Raw genomic sequence first — 21,623 nt, forward strand, 5'->3', positions numbered from 1 at the left:
CATAATAGTGAGCATCTGAGCAAAATGCCAGATGCATTTTTGCAAAAATCCAAAATAAACAGAATTCTGCAGTGGTATAAAGGGAATTGTAGTAATGGCCTCCTTTTCTTTTTTGAAAAAGGAACACTACAGTGCAGCTTGGGTGACATACCCTTTGATAGTTTATATTGCTTAAAATCTGCAGACTTTCAGGAAACTAATCCAAAAACGCTACTTAGATGAGACTTCTTTTCAGTAATGGATTAAATGAATTGCATTCTTAAGTATCTGATATTATTTTTCTTGTATGCAATGTTTCTCTACCTTCTGTTTTGGATCTACCTTAAATGGGTTAAAAGCAGGGAACATTACTGAGGGTCTGGACTGCATAAATGATTCAGCAGTAGTTTTATTCTGCATTTGCCTCTACAGTAAAAAAATTTCTCCACTGTATGTGACACTGGATTAAATCCTGAATTGCCAGTAATTTAGAATGTGTGCCTGGATAGATTAGGAGGAACAGCTGGTAATTAATAATACTGAAAGGCACTTGGTAAGGGAAAATATACAAATATTAGTGGCTGGCTGACAGCACAAATGCATACAAGCAGAAAGCCTTGTCTTTAGTCCAGCATGGCTGCTATTTGGGGTGAAAGGAGGTGGTGGAGTAACAGCCCAGGCAGTAAAAAGTTGGTAGACATCAGTTTGTGTTTCTCCCATGGTGCGGTTCCTTCATGGGGCATCGTATAGGTCAGCTACTTGGGTCTTTGGAACTATTTCTTCCTCTGAGTCCTTAGAGACATCAGCATCTGAAGGTTCAGTATCATGGACCTTCAGCTCACTACACTGATCACCATGATCTTTTTCTTTGGGAGTCACTTTGGGTGTTGATCTGTTTGTGAATTTCATTGGACAGCATTCATGTGGGACTGGATACATCATTCTTCTTCCCTAAATCAAGTGGTGTCTAGAACCTCCACACATGATGAAAGTGAAACACAAATTTTGGCCACCCAGTGATCTGTAATCAGGAGTATGGCAAGCATGTCTGTGAGCTTTGATGTAGAATTGATGTGTGCACTGATGCAGGCAGACCATGGCTATGCTCCAGCTTTTGAATAGGAAGCTGACATATGCTTGAGATCACCTGTAAACAGTGGAAAGCCCAAAGATAAACGGAAAGGATGATGAAGATATATAGCAAAGGAGTGTTGCATATTCACCAATAAGGCTTGGTGGAGGCACGGTGTTTGGTACTGGTTAGGGATATGGCCTCATCAGCTTGGCTACAAATAAACTCAGGCACAATTTAGTGTGGTCTGGCTCATGGCAATGGGTTAAAAATGTACCTGAAAGCCAACAGTGCTTGGATGTGTGGCCAACTGCCATTCCTCAAACAGGTAAATAGAAGGCCAAACACTGAATCAGCCAGAAGCTACTGCTGCTTCTGCAGAATGTAAAAGCTATGCATGTGACATAAAACATCTAAACTGGGATCCAGCTCCTAACTCTGAGGATTAAATCAGTCCAGAAGCAAACCTACATCCAGTGTGGGATTAAAGAATGTATTTGAATGTTGCATCGTTTCAAATAAACATATATATGTGTCTGCAAAACAGACGAAATTATCCCACAGAAATGCGAAGTGTAGCCAAGGGCTTTATCCTATGCTGTCCATTGGAGAAGCAATTTTCCACACACCCAACCATTTTTTTCTTGAAATAGAGCTCACTGAAGTTCTTCAGTGTATCAAAAACAAGTAACAGGGCCATAAGCTCCACGATGGGTTAAACTGTTCAGTGGAAGAGCAGTGTGGAAGTGCAATAGAAAAACTTCATTTATAATAACATTGCAGAAGAGACAAAGAAACTTAGACACCTCTGTCAATGGAGATGTATACTTTTAGCTGTGCTTTGTGATTACCCAGCATGCTCACACAGAGGAGAGGTTCAAGGATGTGCCAAGCAGCAACAGCTTCAGAGGAGAGTGTCATGGCTGTCATTGGACTGTAGAAGGGGACATGGGTAAGTCAGGCACCTACCAAACCTCTGGTCTGAGAGGAAATGCCTGACCCCTGTAGTAGGGGGCAATGTCACCTATATAACATAGGAGAGATGATGCCTGGCGGTAACAGATATTTTTGCATTCAGCAAATTCCAACTGAAGCATCCTCCTGCTGGTTCCTCTCCACTGAGGCACCCAGTTTTGTCTGTAAATCTAAGTCCAGAAAGGGCCACAGTGTGTGTGGATAGTTTTCCACCCTCATGGGTTGCATGTGAGCAAGAATGCACTTATCTGACAGGCAGCACCGGGGGTGGGGAAGGGAGTTAAGAGTCCCCAGATTGCTCCAGAGTAAACCACCTCTGGTATTTATGGTGTTTACCATGCCCCTTATCTTTAATCATATTTCATTCTATTATGAATAGCTATAGAGTCTGTCCAGCTTCAGTGCCAAAGACACTGTTTATCCCAAGTCTGTTCATATTATTGAGGTAAGGCTTATTCTGCTCAAACTCACACTAAAGAATGCATGTGAGTGTAAAACTACTCTGCCCTCAGTGGCCTGTTTTTGCCTTTTCCTACTCTTAAAACCACAAGGCTCAGCAGCCTCTGTAGTTTGACTAGAACAAACAGAGGAAATATCCTTAATGGGTGATCTCAGTGAGGAATTAACAGATCTGGTTTGATGCGATTCGTATTTTCTTTGGTTTGACATTTTATGCAGGGCATGAATTGTACACTGGAAATCAAAAGAAGGTTACTTTGACCTTCAAAAAAAAATAGTAATAAATATTCCAGTGTTCACCAAAGCCGCCAGACAATAGTCTAGAAAGCAAAAACATTTACTTAATCATCAGAGGGGTTCAGCCTAGGAATTGACAAATGTTCACTATTATTTTAGACCATTGAAGGGTCCTGTGAAAGTGAGGGCTTTGTTGTGCTGAATGTTGTAGAAACACACTGAAAGAAATAATACTTGCCACCCCCAGGTTACAGTCTAAATAAGCAAATGAAACAGAGGTGTAGAAGATGAGTCCTGAACCCAGTACCTTGAATGAACTGTGTTGGCTACCTTCCTTTTGTCATGTGTCCCAAAGTTGTGTGCTCAAGAGACTTTCCTCACAGCGAGATGGCTAGGGAGGCTCTGCAGCACTTTCAGGCTTTGATTTTTCAGTGTCAGGGAGCAGCAAGGGCCAGCTGCTCCCTAAGGGACAGTGAGCTTGGAGTTGAGGGTGAGCCCAGCACAGGCAGTGCCCTCACTGATGGGGCACAGACCTGCAGGATCTGAACACAACCGGCAGAGCAGGGTGTGGGAAACAGTCCATCAAAAGTCCCAGGTAAGGCAAGTGATGTAACAGGTCCAGGGTCCATCCAAGAAGTCCAGTCAGGAGCAAAACGAGATGGTGCCAAAGACAGGACCAGAGACAATCTATAATGTATGCCTGAAGGGTCCATCCAGGAGACAAGGTCCTACAACAAAGATTCAAGGGCTATCCAGGACAAAGGGCCAGAGAACAGCCTAGAGACAGGCATATCTACAACATAGCCCAGGCAGGGATTGAAGGCCCAGGCTTGAGCTTAAATAGAGCCCTGGGCCCATGGCCAGGGGGTGTGGGTGAAGGCCTCCAGTGAGGTTGGTCAGGGCCATTAAGGCCTATTGGTGCACTCAGGACATTCACCTGAAACTGGCAACAGAAAACCATACATGATGGCTATTTTGTTGACAGGTTCTCAGCTCCCTGGGAAATGGATTAGATCAGCTATTCACTTCATTGATGTTATAGGAAGCAAATATTAAATGGTTAGAATTTCCACACACTCCAGTCTGCGATAGATTTGAAGAAGCACCCTAACTGTGAAAAGCTTGCCCTCAAACTACTGTAGTGTGTTATGCAGTACATGTCCCTTGTGTAGCAGTATATGAGCATTTTGTGAGAGCCGCCCATTGTAATGCAAACAAGCGATTTTACATGCCCAAGTTTTCTAGATGCTTGAGTGAGATGCAAATTATTGGCCTCTGTAGACCACTACTTCCCTGAGCCAGCTTGCTCGACATTTCAGTTGATATGTCAGAAACTCCCTATTTCTTCTGCCAGTGGGATGTATCTCTAGGTCTCTGCTTTGTCCCCTTACTGATACAGGAATGCACCCAGAGTATCACTAGGTCAGCTTGGGTAAGAAGGTGCAGCTCAGTGCAGGCTTGGTTCCTGAAATATTCTGTTAATGCAACTTTACCCTAGGAGTTAATTTTTTTCTCTGGACAGGTAGAGATATGTGGAACCTGCTACATCAGTATGGCCCCAGAGAAGACACACTGATCAGAAATAGAAATCCTCAAGCACACATAGTGTCCTGTTCTACTGGTCAGGAAAATGGACAGGAGGCAATGAGACTGTGCTGCTTACACAGAACACGTGCATCTAAACCCACAGCTCTGAGAAAGGATCTGTCTAATTCTTCAGACCTCCATAAACGATATTCTGGTAGAGGATTGATCTTTGTAGTCCAGTAAATATGCTGCTGCCATTGCTGGCTGCAGGCCATGTGCCTTGCACTAATTTAACAGCTCAGGACTCACCAGTAATTGTCTTGAGTGGTTATGCGTCTGTTTTAGATGTAACTGCAGAAATTTATAAGCATCAGGAAAGGGTCAGGAGGACTATTTCCTGTAGCTTAACATGGATTCTATGTATTTTCCAATATGGTAAAGGTCTAACACTACTATATAGTCATTACCTAACTGACATGTGGCCAGTAAGGAGCAGACTGCTTAAGAAGTATAAAAACAACCTTGAGAGGACCTAAGATCAAGGGGGAAGAACTTCCTACCCCTCTCCCCACCAAACTCCTCCTGACAAAGAACTCAGGATGTTGATGACTCAAGGCAATCCATCTTTTCTAAGAGAAGACTGGCATAATTAACCCATTGGACCTGGCACTGGGGAAACAGTTAGATACTGGATAGTCTATGTACAACAATTTTAACTGTATCATTATTGGGATTTAGCAATAAGTGGATAATTTGTATTATATTTGTTAATATAGTTGTAACTGGATTAATGTTTTTGCTGTATTGTAATAACACTGCCAAGACACTAGTGAGACTGTATGTAAAGAATATTCCTTTAAGCCAATACAACTTTCCTAGGGTTCAGTACAACATATTCTGACTGCAGATGTAAAATGGCATTCCACCTCTGCCGTACAGTTTTAAAGGTAACTGAAAGCCTTTGCCTCCCTGAGAGGCTAGAGTGTTCCTGCTAAAACTGAGGTGTGGAAACATAATAGCTTGTGATTAGACATAATAATCCAAAGTTTCAAAGAATTAGGTATTACCTAATTAAAAATTATTTGTGTTTTTCTTCTGCAACTCCAGTCATGTTACTGTAGTAAAACAGTTCCATGGCAATTTGAACACATAGGCAGAAGACTCTAGAAAGGTTTAACTGGAGTTATTTCTTCACTGTATGTTTCCTAACAGGCCTGTTGGGATAATACATTGCATGACTGGTAGCTAATACAAAGGTTCCTCATTCCTGTCATGTTTTCTCTGTTCAACTTATGGCTGCACTATAGGTTTATGCATTACTCATGGATACAGACTCTTCCTGGGACTATAGAACAGCATACCTGGCCTTTATCTCATTAGCTTGTCTCTGTTAAACATTTCAAATGTGGATTCTAGGATAAAAAGTGCATCCCTTTTTTCTTTTTCAGTACTCTTTAACATGAGCTATATCAGATGTATTCCAAAGCAGCCTATGCCTCGCTGGTGAAAGATGTTAATTCATTTGAGTTCATAACAAACTATCATCCCTGTGAGCTGTTGCAGTTTGGAGATAAAGCCTAGCCAGTGCTGGTGAGTACCAATGGTCAAGTGCTAATTGCAGCAACTTGTTATGGGATGGGCTAGGGGGTGGTTGTTTCTCATGAGGAAATCTTGAAGGACTCCAGGTTTTCCCAGTTTCTCAGAAATGCTGTGGACTGGCTCAAGCCCTCCCCTGGGGCCCTGGTTGGGGTCCATCATCATTTGGATTCTCTCTCCCAGCTGCTTCTCAGGGCTGGCACCAAAGTACAGGCTGGGGCAGAGCTCAGCACCGCTCTGGGGGTGTACTGTATGGATGCCTATGACAGTACTCATGCAAAGAACCTGATTCACTTTGTAAAGGAAGGTGGGGGCCTGCTCATTGGAGGCCAGGCCTGGTACTGGGCTAGTCAACATGGCAAGGAGAAGGTGCTGTTTGAATTTCCTGGGAACCAGGTGACCAGTGTGGCTGGTGTGTACTCCACAGGCATTGAGAGAATGATCGTCGTGTTCACAGTGTCCAAAGCAATGCCGAAGATTCCTCTGATCACCCAGTGAGTATCTTAAATGTTTATTTGCAGTGTCTTTAGGTTGTATTTAATAAATACTCTGCTTTGGGTTTTCTGCTATTGGCCTGCTGGAACAAGAAAAAGTCTCTGCTCCCTGCCCACCAAGAGAAATGGCTATGGATAGAAATGGGTGTTCAAGGAGGTGAGGGTGCTTCTAGATGTTACTGAGAAACTACCAAGAAGCTTGGTTCATGTGCTTCATTTTCCAGGTAATCCATGCTCCATGCTTCAAGTGATCAACAGATCAGCATCCAGGAAGAAACTGTTGTCTGGGTCTGCTATGCAGCACTATGGCACTTTTTTTTTTTCCCAACTCTGTCAATGGTACAGCTATGGAATGACTTCCTGAGGTATTTAAATCCTTCCTGATGCAAGACCTGGGATACCAAAGATGCCCTTAATATTTCCTGCTGATGCCTGTGGCATGGTGTCATTTTTATGGCTTTTGTACCAGGTACCTTACCTTTGTTATAGGAGAAGCATGGGGTAGATATTCTGTGGAACTACGATGCTTGGATATACTTCACATTGGGCCCATGATCTGTCATGTAATCCACACTAGATTAATAGTGTACTGTGTAGATGCCTGGAACTGGGGGGAACTAGACTCAGTAGCGTAGGTTGTTCTTTCCTGTCCAGTGTTGCTATTAGAGTTAAGGTGCTTCTTTTTTTGTCACAAGTCCCTGCTAGTGATGATAATTCTTCAGAGAGTTTCTCAGCTGATGGACACCTTATGTTACAAGTAGATGTTTATTGGAGGGGACAGAGGTATAAATGAGGTGGGAATTTGAAGCTCTGTAGTTGAGCTTATAGTGCTCAGTATTGCATATGGAAGAATACATTTCAGCTTCATCTCTGTCTCAGAGCCCTTTTGGCTTGGCAGGCTGACAAGAATAGTAAGACATGTGATAATAAAAAAGGCTCAGGTCTAGCAATGCTCAGGAAGCAGGTCTGCTGAAGAAATAAGCTATTGTCTTCACAGTGACTTTTCAGGGGTGCTGCACTGCCAATACATTTGGAGACTGCTGATAGAAACTTAAATCATAGAACACTCTAGGTTAGAAGGGACCTCTGGAGTTTGTCTAGTCCAACCCCCTGCTCAAAGGAAGGCCAACTAGATCAGGTTGCTCAGGGCTTTGTCCAGTCAAGTACTCAATATCATCAAGGACAGAGAATCCACAACCTCTCTTGGCACCTGTTCCAGTGTTTGACCACCATCAGGGAGAGAAAAATTATCTTTATGTCTCATGATGGACAAGCAGGCAGGCAGTGGAGGCTAAAGTTTAGGCTGAAACTTGTGGTAAAGGGATAAGCAAGAGATCAGATGACATATACAACTTTGCAAACAACTACCACAGTTTTAACAGCTTAGTACCTGCTTCCCACTCGTTCCCTGACTGAAGGTCTCTGCCTTAAAGATGAGCTGCTAGAATGTGGTGTGTCAGTTCCCCTAGTCTTCTTGAGAGCAAAATGAACTGGATTAGTTTAAGTCATTGTTGAGAAAGTTTAGAGGTATAAGCCTGATTTAGCACTGAAGCAGATTAGGAAGTGCTTGCTTGATCTGTTACAGGTGGTGTGCCCTAAGGGCAATAACTTCTTGCCACAGATTGAACCACTTGCTGTGGGTGGTAACATCTTAGCCTGTTGCAGATGGATATAACCTGAGTCACAAGCAAATAGCACTATTCTTGCCTGTGTGCATATGTGAGGATTTCCCCACAGTACACTTGGAATTTATTTTATATCATGTGTAAGGACAGCTGGTGATTCCTGTGATTTTAACATTGCTGTCACTTCAGTGACATCTTTTGGGTTAACTTTGAAGTCTTTTTTGAAAGAGTTAATATATTTGTCTCAGCAACTTCTTGAAACAAGGAGTAGTGACTCAATTCAAGAATAGAATGAATTCAAGATAGAAATTGGCAGTGTCCCCTCCCACCTACTCAGCCATGGTGTATTAGCATTTCCCATTGCTCTAAATGACTCCCACCAGGCATTCCTTGCAGCTGCTCACTAGGGCAGGGGCTGCATTGTGATACTCCCTTTTGAAAACTATTTCCAAACCTCACCAATGAAAAACTTTATCCTTAATGCCATTGATTGGCTGGGTGTGTACTGCTGCAGAGCCTACAGTGATGAGGAGGTGGAGAAGATCCATCAGTTTGTTTCAAGGGGCAGTTTTATGCTGGTTGGAGGACAGGCACGATCCTGGGCTTCAGGGAATGCTGATCAGAATGCCATTGCTGAGTGCCCTAGCAACAAAATATTGCACAAGTTTGAAGTTAGCATCTTGGGAGATAACATCCCAGCACCAAGTCAGCCAGTCTTATGTTCTGATGAGGTATCCTCACAATACCACTTTTGCAAGGCATTCTCCAAATTTCAACAAAACCCCAAGAAAAAGCAGCTCTAAAGCGACCATATTTCTCCTGACTCAAGAAACTAGCACAGGACTCAACTATGCTCCTGAGGATCCCCATGCAGAATTCCCTACCTCTCTGATCTGTTTGGAAGGAGATGACTGAACCTGCACTTTCTCAGGGGATTCCTGATGTTTGTGCTGACAGCTCAATCAAAGGCAACTGTGAGGAAATAGTTTAAATCAATATAGCCACAGAGCTCTACAACAACTTCCCTGACACACAAAAACAAGTATCTGCTCTCAACCATATCTTCCAGAAATGACTGTGTCCCCAACTGTAACTGTTCAGATTGATGGAAGAAATGAAGGCAGGAGATATTTTTCTGTATCTTTCTTCAACAGCACCCAAACTGTGGGCTGGAATCAGGTTGATCAGAATAATCTGTTTGATCTGCTCTTTGCTCTCTCCCTCCCTGCCTTTTTTCTGGGATCCCATGTCCACTATGTAACCAGAAGTGCCTCTGTACTATGATGAATGCTGGCATACTGGTCATTTGATGAGTGCAGTTTTGGTCAGCTGATGGCTGAATTTTTGGTTATGTAATAGAGGAATAGTCCAGGCACATGGTCTACAAATGCTTCTAGAAGAGGGTATTTAACTTGTTAGCTGATGTGAAGCACCACTGCTGCTCTTTGCCAAACTTTACATGAAGATGTCATTACATGCAGGTTGTGTTTTGTCTTGCTTGAGGAGAGCTTCTCTGAAAAGAAAAAGCCCATCCCAAACTGTTATGGGGTGTTTATAGGGCATTTAAAATAATAAGTTACTTTTGGAGATCGTCTTGCATTCTTTTCTGAAACAAGCTTCACTTGTGTGGTTTTGGTGTTTTTTGTTTTGTTTTTAAGTTTTAGCAGGAAGGTCACCTTGATAGCAAATTCATCCAGCTGAACTAAGTGAGGTGAGGGTGGGGCAGGCTTTTGTTAGCTCAGTTTTAGATTTCAGTGCATTTTCTTAATTCCCCCATAAATCAGTATAAATTCAAACATTTCAAAAAAAGTTCAGCATCAGCTGTTGATCAAATGTGGAAAGACTCATCTCCAAAGGTGAAAGTTTCAGGAAAAAAAGGGAATTAGAATGGAAACTGTTGATGAATTTTATCTATAACTTGAAGACTAACATATTATTTATATGTTTCTATCCTGATAATGCCTTTTTTTTTTCTCTCAAGGTCCAGAAGCATGGAGAAACACTGGACTTTATATTACTCCCAGAAGAACAGTGAGTCTGCAGTTTCCTGCTTCTGCTGTTGCAACTAACCTAGTGGTGAACATTTTCATTTGTTTCTCATTACAGTCAGAATAACCTACCTTGCTCCCATTCTCATTTCTTTGATGTTTGTCTCAGCCTTACTGAGATGTGAACCACAAGCAATTCCTCCCTAAGTTTCTGCTATTCTAATCCTCTTTCTACATTCCTTAAACTGCATTCTCACACTTCTGTCCTGAAAAAAATTACTCCCCTAGACAGCTGTAATAGACTTAACTCTGATTTTCGTTTGCCCCACGCTGTGGCTGTTCCGTGTTAGTTTCACACTTCTTATGTGCCCTCCTCCGTTCTCCTGGAGAAGGCAGAGGTCAAAAGTGACAAATATCTATACTGTTGCTGTCAAAATGAAGGGAATAAACCCTATATTCACAGTGAATAGGATGAAAAGTAACAAGATTGAAATTTGCCTAGCAAGAAGAGACTATTAAGATATTCCTGCCCACTATAAAAAATATATCTTTCTTGCCCTACCTTGATATCTTCTGCTGTAATCCTGTTTTATTGCAAGCCCTCCAAATTATTTTCTCTTAAGATGACCTTTGTTATCAGGGCAGAGGAATAACCACACTATAAAAAATGTTTATTTTTGTTGGGTTTATATCCTGACTCTGAAACCAACCTCTACATCATAGTAAGAGGAGAGGCATAAGCACTGCAGTAGGTATGGTCATCCAAACAGTATTATATCATAGCAGATTTTTTTTTGTCTTTAAAAGGCCGACAGTAGGGGAAACTCTGGCCAAGGCTGGTCTATGAATCAGAGATTCACATGACTTTAGCTGTTGATGGCTGAGCCCCCTGGTTATGACACTGTTTCAGAGGCTGAATGGAAGGCAGGTGAATTATTATAAATGGGGACATTATCCCTTTTCCCAGCTTCCTTTCTGCTTGCCTATTTCATGTCAGGGTAAGCTCTGCTCATTCTTTGCTTTTCCCCATGACATTGTCCATCTGCATCAGTGCAACTGTGCTGATGTGTGTGGGCAAACTGCCAAGTAACTTTGAAAGTGCTTTAAAACCAGTAAAATCCCTCTTTCTGATCAGTGCTGTAAAAAGAGAATTCTACTTTCCTGTGGCAACTGATCCAGCATTTCTTTTTTCTTCTTCATGGGGCTTGATTCTGCCCTTGAATTCTTTCATGCTACTTTCGTCTGAGTCCTTTTGAAGTCTGTACCAATGTGAGGCATAATGGTCCATATGGTAGCATACTGTTGCCTTTCCTTGGTAAAACGGGAATATCTTGTTGCCTGCGGTAGCTACAGAAATGTTTAGTGGTAGTGGAACTATGCAAGTCTGTCAGAGCTGTGGTGCCTTTAGATGGCAGTCATTTCTCCTCCAGCCTGTCACTCCAATGACCTCAGCCATGCTGAGGAGCTGCAGCCCCCACTTGCAGTAGTGAATAAGATTAAAGCTGAGACAACCACCGTGGAAATCTCTAGTCTGTGGGGTGGCCTTATATACATCATAGTGCCAAAGCAGAACACACTAGGCCAAATATCGGTTCACAATTAAAGAGGTGTGCAGGCTCAATTCTTCTTGGTAAGTGGCTTAGTAAGTGGTACCAATATCCTAACTACAGGCAGGTGAGCAAAGGAGTATTCCTGTGTTGCTGGCTTGCCCACATTTTCCTGCAATTTTATGGCTGTGTATGGAGAAGATCTCAGAAAAAATAATGCTCCAGGAAAGCCTTTCCATAAACTCAGTGTGGAAAGTATTTTGATAGGACTTTCACTTAGGAATTAATCTCTGTCCATATTCCCAGCATAAGTGCATCTGAGCAGTCTTTAACATGGCTTGATACTGAAAAAATGTATATCATCAACAGCAGTCATGGGGTCACCAGGAATAACTGTCCTCCAGCCAGAATTTCAGGATCTGCCCACTGATTCATAAAATCCAGTTACATCCAGATAAATTTCCTATTGCTTCTGAGGCTATGCAGAGGGTTTCGACTGTGGTGGTTCTTCTCACTCTTTACATTTAAAACTTCTTTTAAAATTGGCTATCTTTCTCCTTTGAATGCTGAATTAGGGAAAACTCTCCCTGGCAGTCAACCATCCATCAGTTCCTGCACCCTGGGCTGAGTTGGCCACAGAGAACAGTACCAGCTGGTGATGTGCACCTAATGGACAACCCAGACAGTCTGCTCGCCATGTGGGACAAGATGATGAATGCAACAGCCAGACCAGCAGCCATCCCAGCAACTTTTCCAAGGCCAGAGAGGATGGTGGTGGATGTCCAGATATCTAATAGAAAGTATAGTAACTAGAAGATTTTGCCTCTTTCTGGGATGTGTATTTGTAAAGGAAATCCACAATGCAGTAACACTTTCATGAGATCATGCAAATCCTTAAATCACCAGATAAATCCCACTGAATTCAAAGAAACTGGTCATGAGAGTAAGAAACTTTTATGAGTATTAAGAGCTTTCTACACAAGAGTAACACAGTCTGCTGTTAAATCTGAGGCTATCCCTGACTGGCCACAAAATGACATGTATGATGTGTCATGTTACTTTTACTACTGTGGGAGTAAGTACGTGTTAATGGCAACAGAAAGAAGGGAGACAGAGCTAGCTGTTTTGTATAGGACAAGTGAGATCTTGAGACTTACATTCAGGCACGTAACAGAGACACAAGTAGATTAATGCACAATATGACCCTTCCTTTAGTAGGCACAGAATCACTTACATCAGTAGGGGAAAAAAATAGATTTGTGTAGGCAACATTTTGTTGTCTGTCACTTAGGAAAAACACCACTTAAAGACAGTTGACTAAGCTAGTAGAACCTAACAGGTTGGAACAGACTGATGTGTTATGGTAAGTAGGCTCCTCAAGGCAGGTTTGCCAAATCTCATCATAGTTCAAATGTTGTGTGGTCCAGGTCCAGTGATGGTTACCAGAGTCGGACAAAGTCCAGTGACTGTTGGGCAGCTCCAGAGTGATGAGGCAGGTATGAGGTCGAGGCAGATTTGAGGTCAAGCCAAGAAGTCAGTTCATGAATCGGGGCCTGGACCAACAGGGATCATGGCCAGGCACAGCTGTGACAGAGCTGGAGGCAGGCACAGCTATAACATAGCTCGTGCAGGGGCTGAAGGCCCAGGCCTGAGGTTAAATGGATCCCCTTCGCTGATGGGCAGGAGATGTGGGTGGAGGTAAGCCTGGTCAGGGCCTTTAAGGCCTTTTAGTGCACTGACACACATCATTTGCAATGAAGCATTTTAGTCCTCTGCCTTCAAAATGGAAAATTGCTTCTTCATCAAGGCCACTTTGGAAAGAAATCTAAGTTTCTACTTTGTGTCTGCTATTTATCACCTGTTTTTTGCTACGTATTTCCTTCAGACCCCAAACTTTCCTTGCAGAGTTGCTAGGGAGAGCTGGGGAGGATGCTGGGGTCATTTTCGTCCACACAAATGTACAGTCATTTGGCTACAGGAAGATATAAACTGTCCTATCTTTGTCTGCCCTGCCAGATACAAAGAGAAGATTCTGATGTTAACAGATTAGTCTTCTACAGCCAGAATCAGATTTCCAAGCCTCCTCTCCCCCCCTGCAGTTGGGAGTATGGTCATCTGGAATCTCTGTACTTCTGTCGAGTCATTTGGCCTTTTTTTTTGGTCCTTTGCTTTGGGCAGCACTAGGGAGTGAGGATGGAGCAGATTAACATGCAAGGCATATGTGTAATCTTTTGCTTGTGGTTGAAACATTTGATACTTCAGGACAGGGAGTTGAAGCATACCATGAACAGCATCCACACATGACATACAATTCAAAGAATGAATTAACATAAAGGGAAATAATTTTATTTTTCTCATTGTGGTGTTCCATCCCAGCACCTTTCCCAGACAAATTGTCAAAACTGTGTTTTACCTTCCCTGCAACCTCTGGTCTGTTTGTGTGAATGAGACTGTGTTGGGCATCCCAAGAGATAAGGCCCACAATGCACTTATGGTACAACTTAGAAAGAAGAGAATTGAAGATTATATTAAAAATGGAGCACAGCTGAAGGACTGGAAAGTATTTACTGTACTGGAGACCTACCTGCAGGTAATCTGCAGGAAAATTAAACTTTTGACTAGAATGCAAACAGATTTACAAGTTGATCATTTTAATGCAGAGCTGCTTCTTTCCTTTTCCTCACTTTCTGCAACAAGTTGACCCCCCACCCCATTTTATCTCTCCCTCTGCTGAATATTAGTATCCAGGCAATAATACATTTTTCTGTGAGCTCATAGAATTCCACAAACCAATATGAGCCAGTCCTGATCTATGTCTAATAGAACTGAGCAGGAGGTCCAGGGCTGCAGGTGGAAGTTTTGAGGCAGTCTTCGGAAAAACTACTTTTTTTGAGTCAGTCATGATCTCAGCACAGTGTCAAGGTCATTCCTCCATGGCATGTACCATTTCTGGATGGAATGGTAAACCACAGACTTTGGACATTCCCAAGGATGATTTCTGATCATTGACAATTGCTGTTGTTTCTTTTTTTATTTAAATCTGTCAGTTTTGCTGGTGCAATGCTTCATTCAGTAATACCCACGATTAATTGAGGTTACAAAGCACAAGCATGAAGTGTAGAATCACCAAGCAGGGAGCCTATATTTTGGTGCTGAGAGAAGAGAGTGCTATGTTTATAAGCATGCAGAGATGGATAGGTATTTGTAGCAAACTTACATGTGACAATTGTAAAAAAAAAAAAAAAAAAAAAAAAAAAAAAGTAATTGTCAAGCTTTAAAGTGCAGCAAGGCCCTTCAAGATGAAAAGCACTTGTATAAATATTTAATTTTTTAAAATATGAATATTAGAATTATAGGTTTGTTGAATAGTTTTACAGTGTTAAAGGGCTACTTTGATCTTTAAGTAAGTACTTAGAATTTGTCAGGTAGGTATGTTTATAAAAAAAGATAGAAAAATATCCTGGGAGAAGAATAGTAACTGTGAAAGGTTTTGCAAAGAATGCAAGTAGAGGGAGTCTAAACTTCTACACCTATATTTTGAATTGTTTCTCTTTGCTTCTGATCCATAGCTGCAAGAGTACTTTGGATGGGAAGCCTTCATTGAAATGTTTTCTGAATCCCAAAATATGTTTGCACTCCCAGATGATGATTCAAAAATGAATCTGTGGGCAGAAACCTTTCCTTAGCTGGTGAAGAATTTGATTCCATTCTTTAAGGACTGGGGATAGTCACTAAAGGAGAGCCAGCTGCCTTTCCCAGCAGCTGGCTAACTCTGTTCACAGTTGGTCAGATGATCCAATGAAGCAATATAAAAGCTTGCTGTGCTACTCCTTTTTCAGAGTTGGAGTTGACCCCACCCTCACACCAGCCTCTCAGGGCCCAATGAGTGGCCTCAAAGGCCATCGCAGCAACTTCTGCTCCTTTTTCATTTGAGGTTTTCTGTGTCTCAGCCTCATGACTTTAACGTGATACTCTGTTTTTTGTATTTCTCCCAGCGTCCAAGACTGAAATCATGTGATGGACAGAGACCTCTGTTCTTATTTATGAATGTTTTCCTCATAACCCTCTTAGCTGTGGAGCAAGGGCAAGAGACTATCAGCCCTAGAAGTCCATATGCAGCAGCAGTCCGTGGAATCTGAGGGCTTTTTGTGTTTAGTACTGTCAGAGAAGTTAAGCCAGCCTCGTGATTTCTGTAATGTGTTCAGTACACCTTTGTCTCATTGAGGTCTGAATTAGAGCTATTGCAGCCTCAGTGCAGTTCTTTGTGTTAGAAAATCATAACCAAGAGTTTTTGCAGACCCTTCTGAGAAGTTCTAAATTGTGGTTCCTTGAGCTCCAGTTTTCAAAGCACTCCCCATCAGCAGAAGACAAAGGGATAGCCACCTCTGTCCTTTGCTTTGACTTTGTGACATATCAAAGAGCCTATCACCATGCACACATAGAGCAGGTTAAAACATTGATCTCTCCATAGGTAGGGTCTGTCTCATGGGTCAGTGGAATTCAGTACTGTAGAACAGGAAGTGGGGTCCCTAATGCAAAATACAACTTCTCTTATTCTCTTTAAATTCTTTTTAAACATTCAAAATACACTGCAGTATTCCTACGAATGTTGGGAGGGGGATGTTCAGTAACTTCGAGTAAGTATTTTATTCAGTAGGATCTTCTTTTTCCTCTGTCTTATGACCCCTCTGCCCAGAGATTAAGTACATGATTTAATAATATGTTGATTGTTGCATGGAAACATCAATGAGGAGAGTGTCTGGCTCCATAAGCAAGAACATACTTTGGCAAATATGTTAAATTAAATCTTTAGATCTGCTCTACTTCCTTCATACTCTATACCTTTGTTTCTTACTCTAGGAAATAAAACTTCCCAAATATCTTTTGGAGAGCTTTTCCCACATATAAGACTCTGGGTTATCTCAGAGTTATAGGACACAGGAATCTTTTCTTTAACCTTGGAAATGGTGGGGAGGGCAGACAGGAAAACTTCATCTGAATGCAGCATGGTGATAAAAATACCAACTGCAAGAATAGCTCTTCTTAAAATAGTATAACGCAAATGCATTACTTTATAGCAATGGGAAACACAGCCCCTCTGAGCTCCTGTAGCTTAGATCTGGGGCCTAGAAACCCTTCTGACCCAAAGGCCACTTTCCAGAAACCTCCCACATACCCTGAGTCTGTCTAGGAGATCTAAAATGGAACCACAACAGTAGGTCAGCACTTCAGCTCTGTACTAACTTGGCATTAATAATGTAGCTGTTCTGGTATTCCACCATAACAGCCAAAGGTCTGGCTCATCTGTGCTCTGCACCACCACAGTGCTGGTCCCCCTGCATGGTGCTGGCAGTGTTCTGCCACCACTCATCCCATATGCCTGGCAGAGATCTGGGATATTCTTCTGCCTATATAACTGTGCCCTAAGAATAATAAATGGCAATGGCAGTTCTTTTCCTTCCTATATGCCAATTGCAGAAGAACCAGAACTGCAGGGGGCACAGGCTGCCTTGTAGATGCAATATATACCACGTCCCTCTCCCTGCTTACTGCCAGAGATGTCTGAGCCTCTAGCTTCACAGGCATGGCTTAGCACTCAGATAGAATGGGATTGCAGCTGCAGTACAGGCCACCATTTTGAGTACCACCATGTTTTGGCATAGACAGAACCTTCCTCATGGGGCTACATGGTCTGTTTTTATATAATATTTGAATGTTTGTGCAGGAAAAGGAAACTTCTGGAGATGTTTTATCTTTGCATCTTGGCTAGAAGCACAGATGCTTGTTCTCACATGGACAGAAGTCATCAATAACTCCACTGTTGCGGGGGGGGGGGGGGGGGGTTCAGAAACCTGAGCACTCTTGGAACAATACTCAGAGTGTCCAAAACAGAAAGTCATAGACGTGCTTTTCAGAACAGTAGAACAGTCTCACAGTTTTGGGAATCTGACTTGTAATGTTTTGACTCTGGGGTGCAACCTCACTCTATGGCCTCCACATTGTCCACTCTGTCCCACAGCACACTCACCTCAACCTTCGCCATATTTATGATTTGCTTCCTTTCCCTTGAACACAGACAGCAGAATGGGTCTCCAACAGCCAGCACAGAAAGAAGGGAAGATGAACTGTCCAAGGGTCATCCTGAGGGAGCTGACCCAAAGCACTTTTGCAAGTGACTAGCTGTAAGACACTGGGTTAGAAGAAGCTGACAAAAAATGTTTTCTTCCCTTTTCTTTCTCCTCTCTCATGTCTTCTCTTGGATGGTTATCAAAGCTGCAAAGAGCACAAAACTCCACTACCTTAGAAAGGAGGATTGTGCTTCTAAGCTATCTGGTGGAAAAAGTCACTTGCCATGAATGATAGAGATCATCTCTTCTTAATATCTCTTTCTTTGTTGGGTGGCTAGCTCACCCCTCCATGTCCCCACTCAAAATGGCTGATCTTAGAAGTAAAGATAGAATCAACTATGAGGTAGGACACAGGGACAAAGGAAAGTTACAGACTGCTTTTCAAGTCAAGGAATGGAGAAATAACTGCGGGGGTGAGTCTGACTGTGCTGAGATACTACTGGTTTTGTGCAGGCAAGGATTTCTGTATCAATGAACAATAGCCAGCTTATTAATGTCACTTGAGCTGTTAAATACATTAGGAAGATCTCATAACCCATTTTTTTTTCCAGTCTTGGCAGAGGCTTAGACAAAAGATAACAAATCCTTAGACACAGGAGAATTGGGAGGAAATGATCCTGAATCGTCCCCAGAGGGTATGGAAAAGATGCAACTTCACTTGGATATCCCATGGAAATTACTAGTGTTTGCCCTGTATTTCTTCTCCACACAAAGGATGAGGCAGGACCTGCTGTCCAATGGGCTGGCAATGTCTTCAAGCCAGCTGTTTCTGTGTGTTGTCTGATATAATGTCCCAGCAGTGAGAACAAGAAGAATTGCAGCTGGATGGACTCCCACCCAATTTGCACAGATGCTAAGAGGATAATGGCAGTGCACAGCAGCTCTGGTAGAATCCTGCATCTCCTCACCTTGCTTCTGAGATGAACCCCCCCCAGGGGGGGGACTCCATCTCTCTGTTTGTTCCACCTTGGGCTGTCTCTGCTCATTGTCCCTGTCCACACTCATCCCACAGAGACCCTTGTCTTTGCCAGCCTTGCCTCTGCTGAAGAATTAAATTTATCTTTTATCAGGATTTGCTTTTCTGATTGGCTACAAGTACCTGCCACAGCCAGCAAAGAAGTAAATTGCTGCATTGGTCTGGGTGTAGAGAAGGCTAGATAGACAGGAGCCACTGGATACACCACATTGCAATGCTTGTATCTCCTATGATGGAAACTGTTTGTCAGATCACCCCGTAGATGAGGAGGGCTGAAGGTGATACCAGGCATGTATGCAGCTGATGCCCATGTGAAAATGTATGAAAGAGAGCACTCTCCTTACTCAAAATGAAGTCTTTCTGCTGTAACAGAGAAGGCTGTTGGGAGAAACTATCAACTCCTCTCACGGTGAGGAAGGGAAAGCTTTCTGAATGATTCAGAGGCTGAGTTGCTTCCCACCCTTTAATAGCTACGGCTTTGTAATATCATGCTCATAATTCCCTTTTGATGCAAGGACATCTCCTCCTTGCAGAGGCTGGTATCTGAAGGTACTTAATCATACAGACAGGGAGAAGTGAGTTGTTATGTATGTAGATGGAATAATGTACCAGAATGGAAACAGGAACTGAGAGTACTGCCTGCTTTTCCTTGCGAACCTGTCACATTTCTGACACTCTGCGAATTAACCTGTGAAGGATTTGTTGGACCTCCTGGGTGTGAGTCTAGAGCAAGAGAGACCACCCTGATCCTCTCTTGAGAGAATCTGGTGGGAGAGGGTTTGGGGATGGCCTGGATCCTGGCATTTATTATGCCAAAAGAAGAGAGGCTGAGGTGGCCATGTTCACCATACAGAAATAAAAAGCCAAGCAGTATTCTTAAAGCAAAATTCAAACATTTAAGATGTGGCAGTGTAGGAGGGCCAACCTGCAATGCAGAGGCTGCTTATGAGCTTACCCAAAAGTGTTCTGGAGAAGGTGTGATTGAACACAGATTTGCTACAGAAGTAATGCAAGGCAAATGAGTTTGTCTACCTAACAGCCAATACTATTAAATTTAACAGCTTCTGTGTGAATGCTGTTGATCCAAAAGCTTTGTCTGAACAGGAAATGACGGAGACGTGAGGACCCTTTCTGCCAACTACTGATCTGTTCCTACTGTGCTGAACTATTTTGTAATTAAAAACAGTGTCCCTTCACACTGTTAGGGATCAGCAGTGTGCTGTTTCCCCAGGGAATGCAGCAGTATTGTTCGCTCTGCTCATCCAGATCCTTAGGTTCAGCACTGCTCTGTGGCATTCTCCCTTTCAAACAGCTGCCTTTCTGGAATCCAAGAAACCTCCATGGGTTTGCCTTGCTACTGCGCACTATTCTAGCTCTGGGCTCCTCACACAGCTCTGACAGTGCCCCCACTCCTGCCCTGTAGCCCCTTTTCCTTTTCCAGTCAAGAAATATTGCCCCCCCCCCCGCCCCCCACTTCCCAGAAGCTCCCAGTCCTTGGTCAGAAGTGATCTTTTCTCTAGCAAACATTTAATTTTAGGTTAAATCCTTACAGCAGGAGAATTAAACTCAGTTGTTTAGTTTGACCCTCATAGTTCCCCACTGCTGGAAACAGCTTTATCCAGTGGTTTTAGTTCTGAGCCACTGAGCAACTGGCACAGTGAAAGTCTGAAGTAACTTATTTTCTGAGGTGATTGAAAAGGAGCTTCAAACTTTAATTGGTTGCTTGCAGAGGATTTCTCCTACACTGGCTTGGGGTGGAGAGAGGAAGAGTGCAGAGGTCGGGCAGAATTCAAACCTGAGGTGAGTCTGCTGTGTAGGAGACCCTTACAATGTAAGACTTCAGGGTCTCACCTCATGCAGTTAATTACTCTTACCACAACAAGCTTCCCACTGCTACCTCATTCTCCACCAGCAGGTACCCATTACCTTCAAGTGAACGTAAACATTCATAGTGTCTAAAGTGACACTGTGAGAGGAACAGGTGACTGGCTGTAAGCAAGAGTTCCTGCTGCAGTACTGGGTGTCCTAATAAGCTAAGAGTTCTGCAGGAAACAAGGATATTCTCCAAAAGTATGTAACAGAATCACAGAATAATCGGGGTTGGAAGAGACCTCTGGAGATCATCTGGTCCAACTCCTCTGCTCAAGCAGGGTCACCTAGAGCAGGTTGCTCAGGAACATATCCAGGTGGGTTTTGAATATCTGTAAGGATGGAGACTCTACACTCTTTTGGGGCAACTTGTTCCACTGTTCAACCACCCTCACAGTGTTTGCTTATATTCAGATGGAATTTCCTGTATTTCAGTTTGTGCCCATTGCCTCTTGTCCTGTCACTGGATATCACTGAGAAGAGTCTGTCTTCGTCTTCTTTACATCCTCCCATCACATATTTAAATGCATTGATCAGATCCCCCCCCCCGCCAGCCTTCTCTTCTCCAGGCAAGAGAGTCCCATCTCTTTCAGCATCTCCTCCTGACACGGGATATGATTTATAATTAACAGCTAAGAGAGAGCGAGGAGTTGCGTGAGCACAAAAACAGAATGTGAAAAACAGGTTGCTCTCATATGTGAACCACATATAAGATAGGAAAGTGCTTGTATTTATTTGTAACCAGGCAGATGTATAAAGGCTAGAGTTGAACTATTTGTCTTAGAAGGTGCATGAGGTAAACAGTATGTAACCAATACAAGGGTGGCAAAAAAGTGGGTCCAAAAATGGGGAAAAAATGGAGAATTAAGTATAAAATCAGTCAAAGAATCAAGGAAGGCAGGTCTTCCAATGGCAGGAATATGGACACCTACAGACAGTACTGAAGCTGACCTGAGGACCCAAATCCATCAGAATACTGCCAGGAACCCTTTTTGACAACCTGCCAGTCTCTCCATCAGGTCTATGTCTGAAAGACTTGATGTGGGAGGGTAGAGCAAAGTGGGATAGAACTGCATCCTAAAACTAAGTAGTATGGGAAGATAAAGAAAAGGACAATGGAAGTGTAATTCAATAGCAGTTGTGTGTAATTA

General features: G+C 42.8%; 1 protein-coding gene across 1 annotated transcript; it reads left to right on the forward strand.

Moving 5' to 3' along the window:
- Positions 1-5,901: 5,901 nt before the first annotated feature.
- On the forward strand, positions 5,902-14,236 carry LOC112990713 (TRPM8 channel-associated factor 2-like). The gene is made up of 4 exons (XM_064519913.1): positions 5,902-6,339; positions 12,075-12,304; positions 12,927-12,991; positions 13,835-14,236. The coding sequence occupies exons 1-4, from the start codon at positions 6,098-6,100 to the stop codon at positions 14,198-14,200; spliced, it is 903 nt and encodes a 300-aa protein (XP_064375983.1). The 5' UTR covers positions 5,902-6,097; the 3' UTR covers positions 14,201-14,236.
- Positions 14,237-21,623: the final 7,387 nt, after the last annotated feature.

The sequence above is a fragment of the Dromaius novaehollandiae genome, chromosome 1 (assembly GCF_036370855.1).
Source record: "Dromaius novaehollandiae isolate bDroNov1 chromosome 1, bDroNov1.hap1, whole genome shotgun sequence".
NCBI classification, from domain to species: Eukaryota; Metazoa; Chordata; class Aves; order Casuariiformes; family Dromaiidae; genus Dromaius; species Dromaius novaehollandiae.

What these genes read in the sequence shown, in the direction of transcription:
- LOC112990713 (XM_064519913.1), top strand. Translation starts at nt 6,098, where the DNA reads ATGGATGCCTATGACAGTACTCATGCAAAGAACCTGATTCACTTTGTA. An exon ending in AAGATTCCTCTGATCACCCA is followed by an intron (nt 6,340 to 12,074) that starts GTGAGTATCTTA and finishes ATGCTGAATTAG; the next exon opens with GGAAAACTCTCCCTGGCAGT. An exon ending in GATATCTAATAGAAAGTATA is followed by an intron (nt 12,305 to 12,926) that starts GTAACTAGAAGA and finishes TGTGTGGTCCAG; the next exon opens with GTCCAGTGATGGTTACCAGA.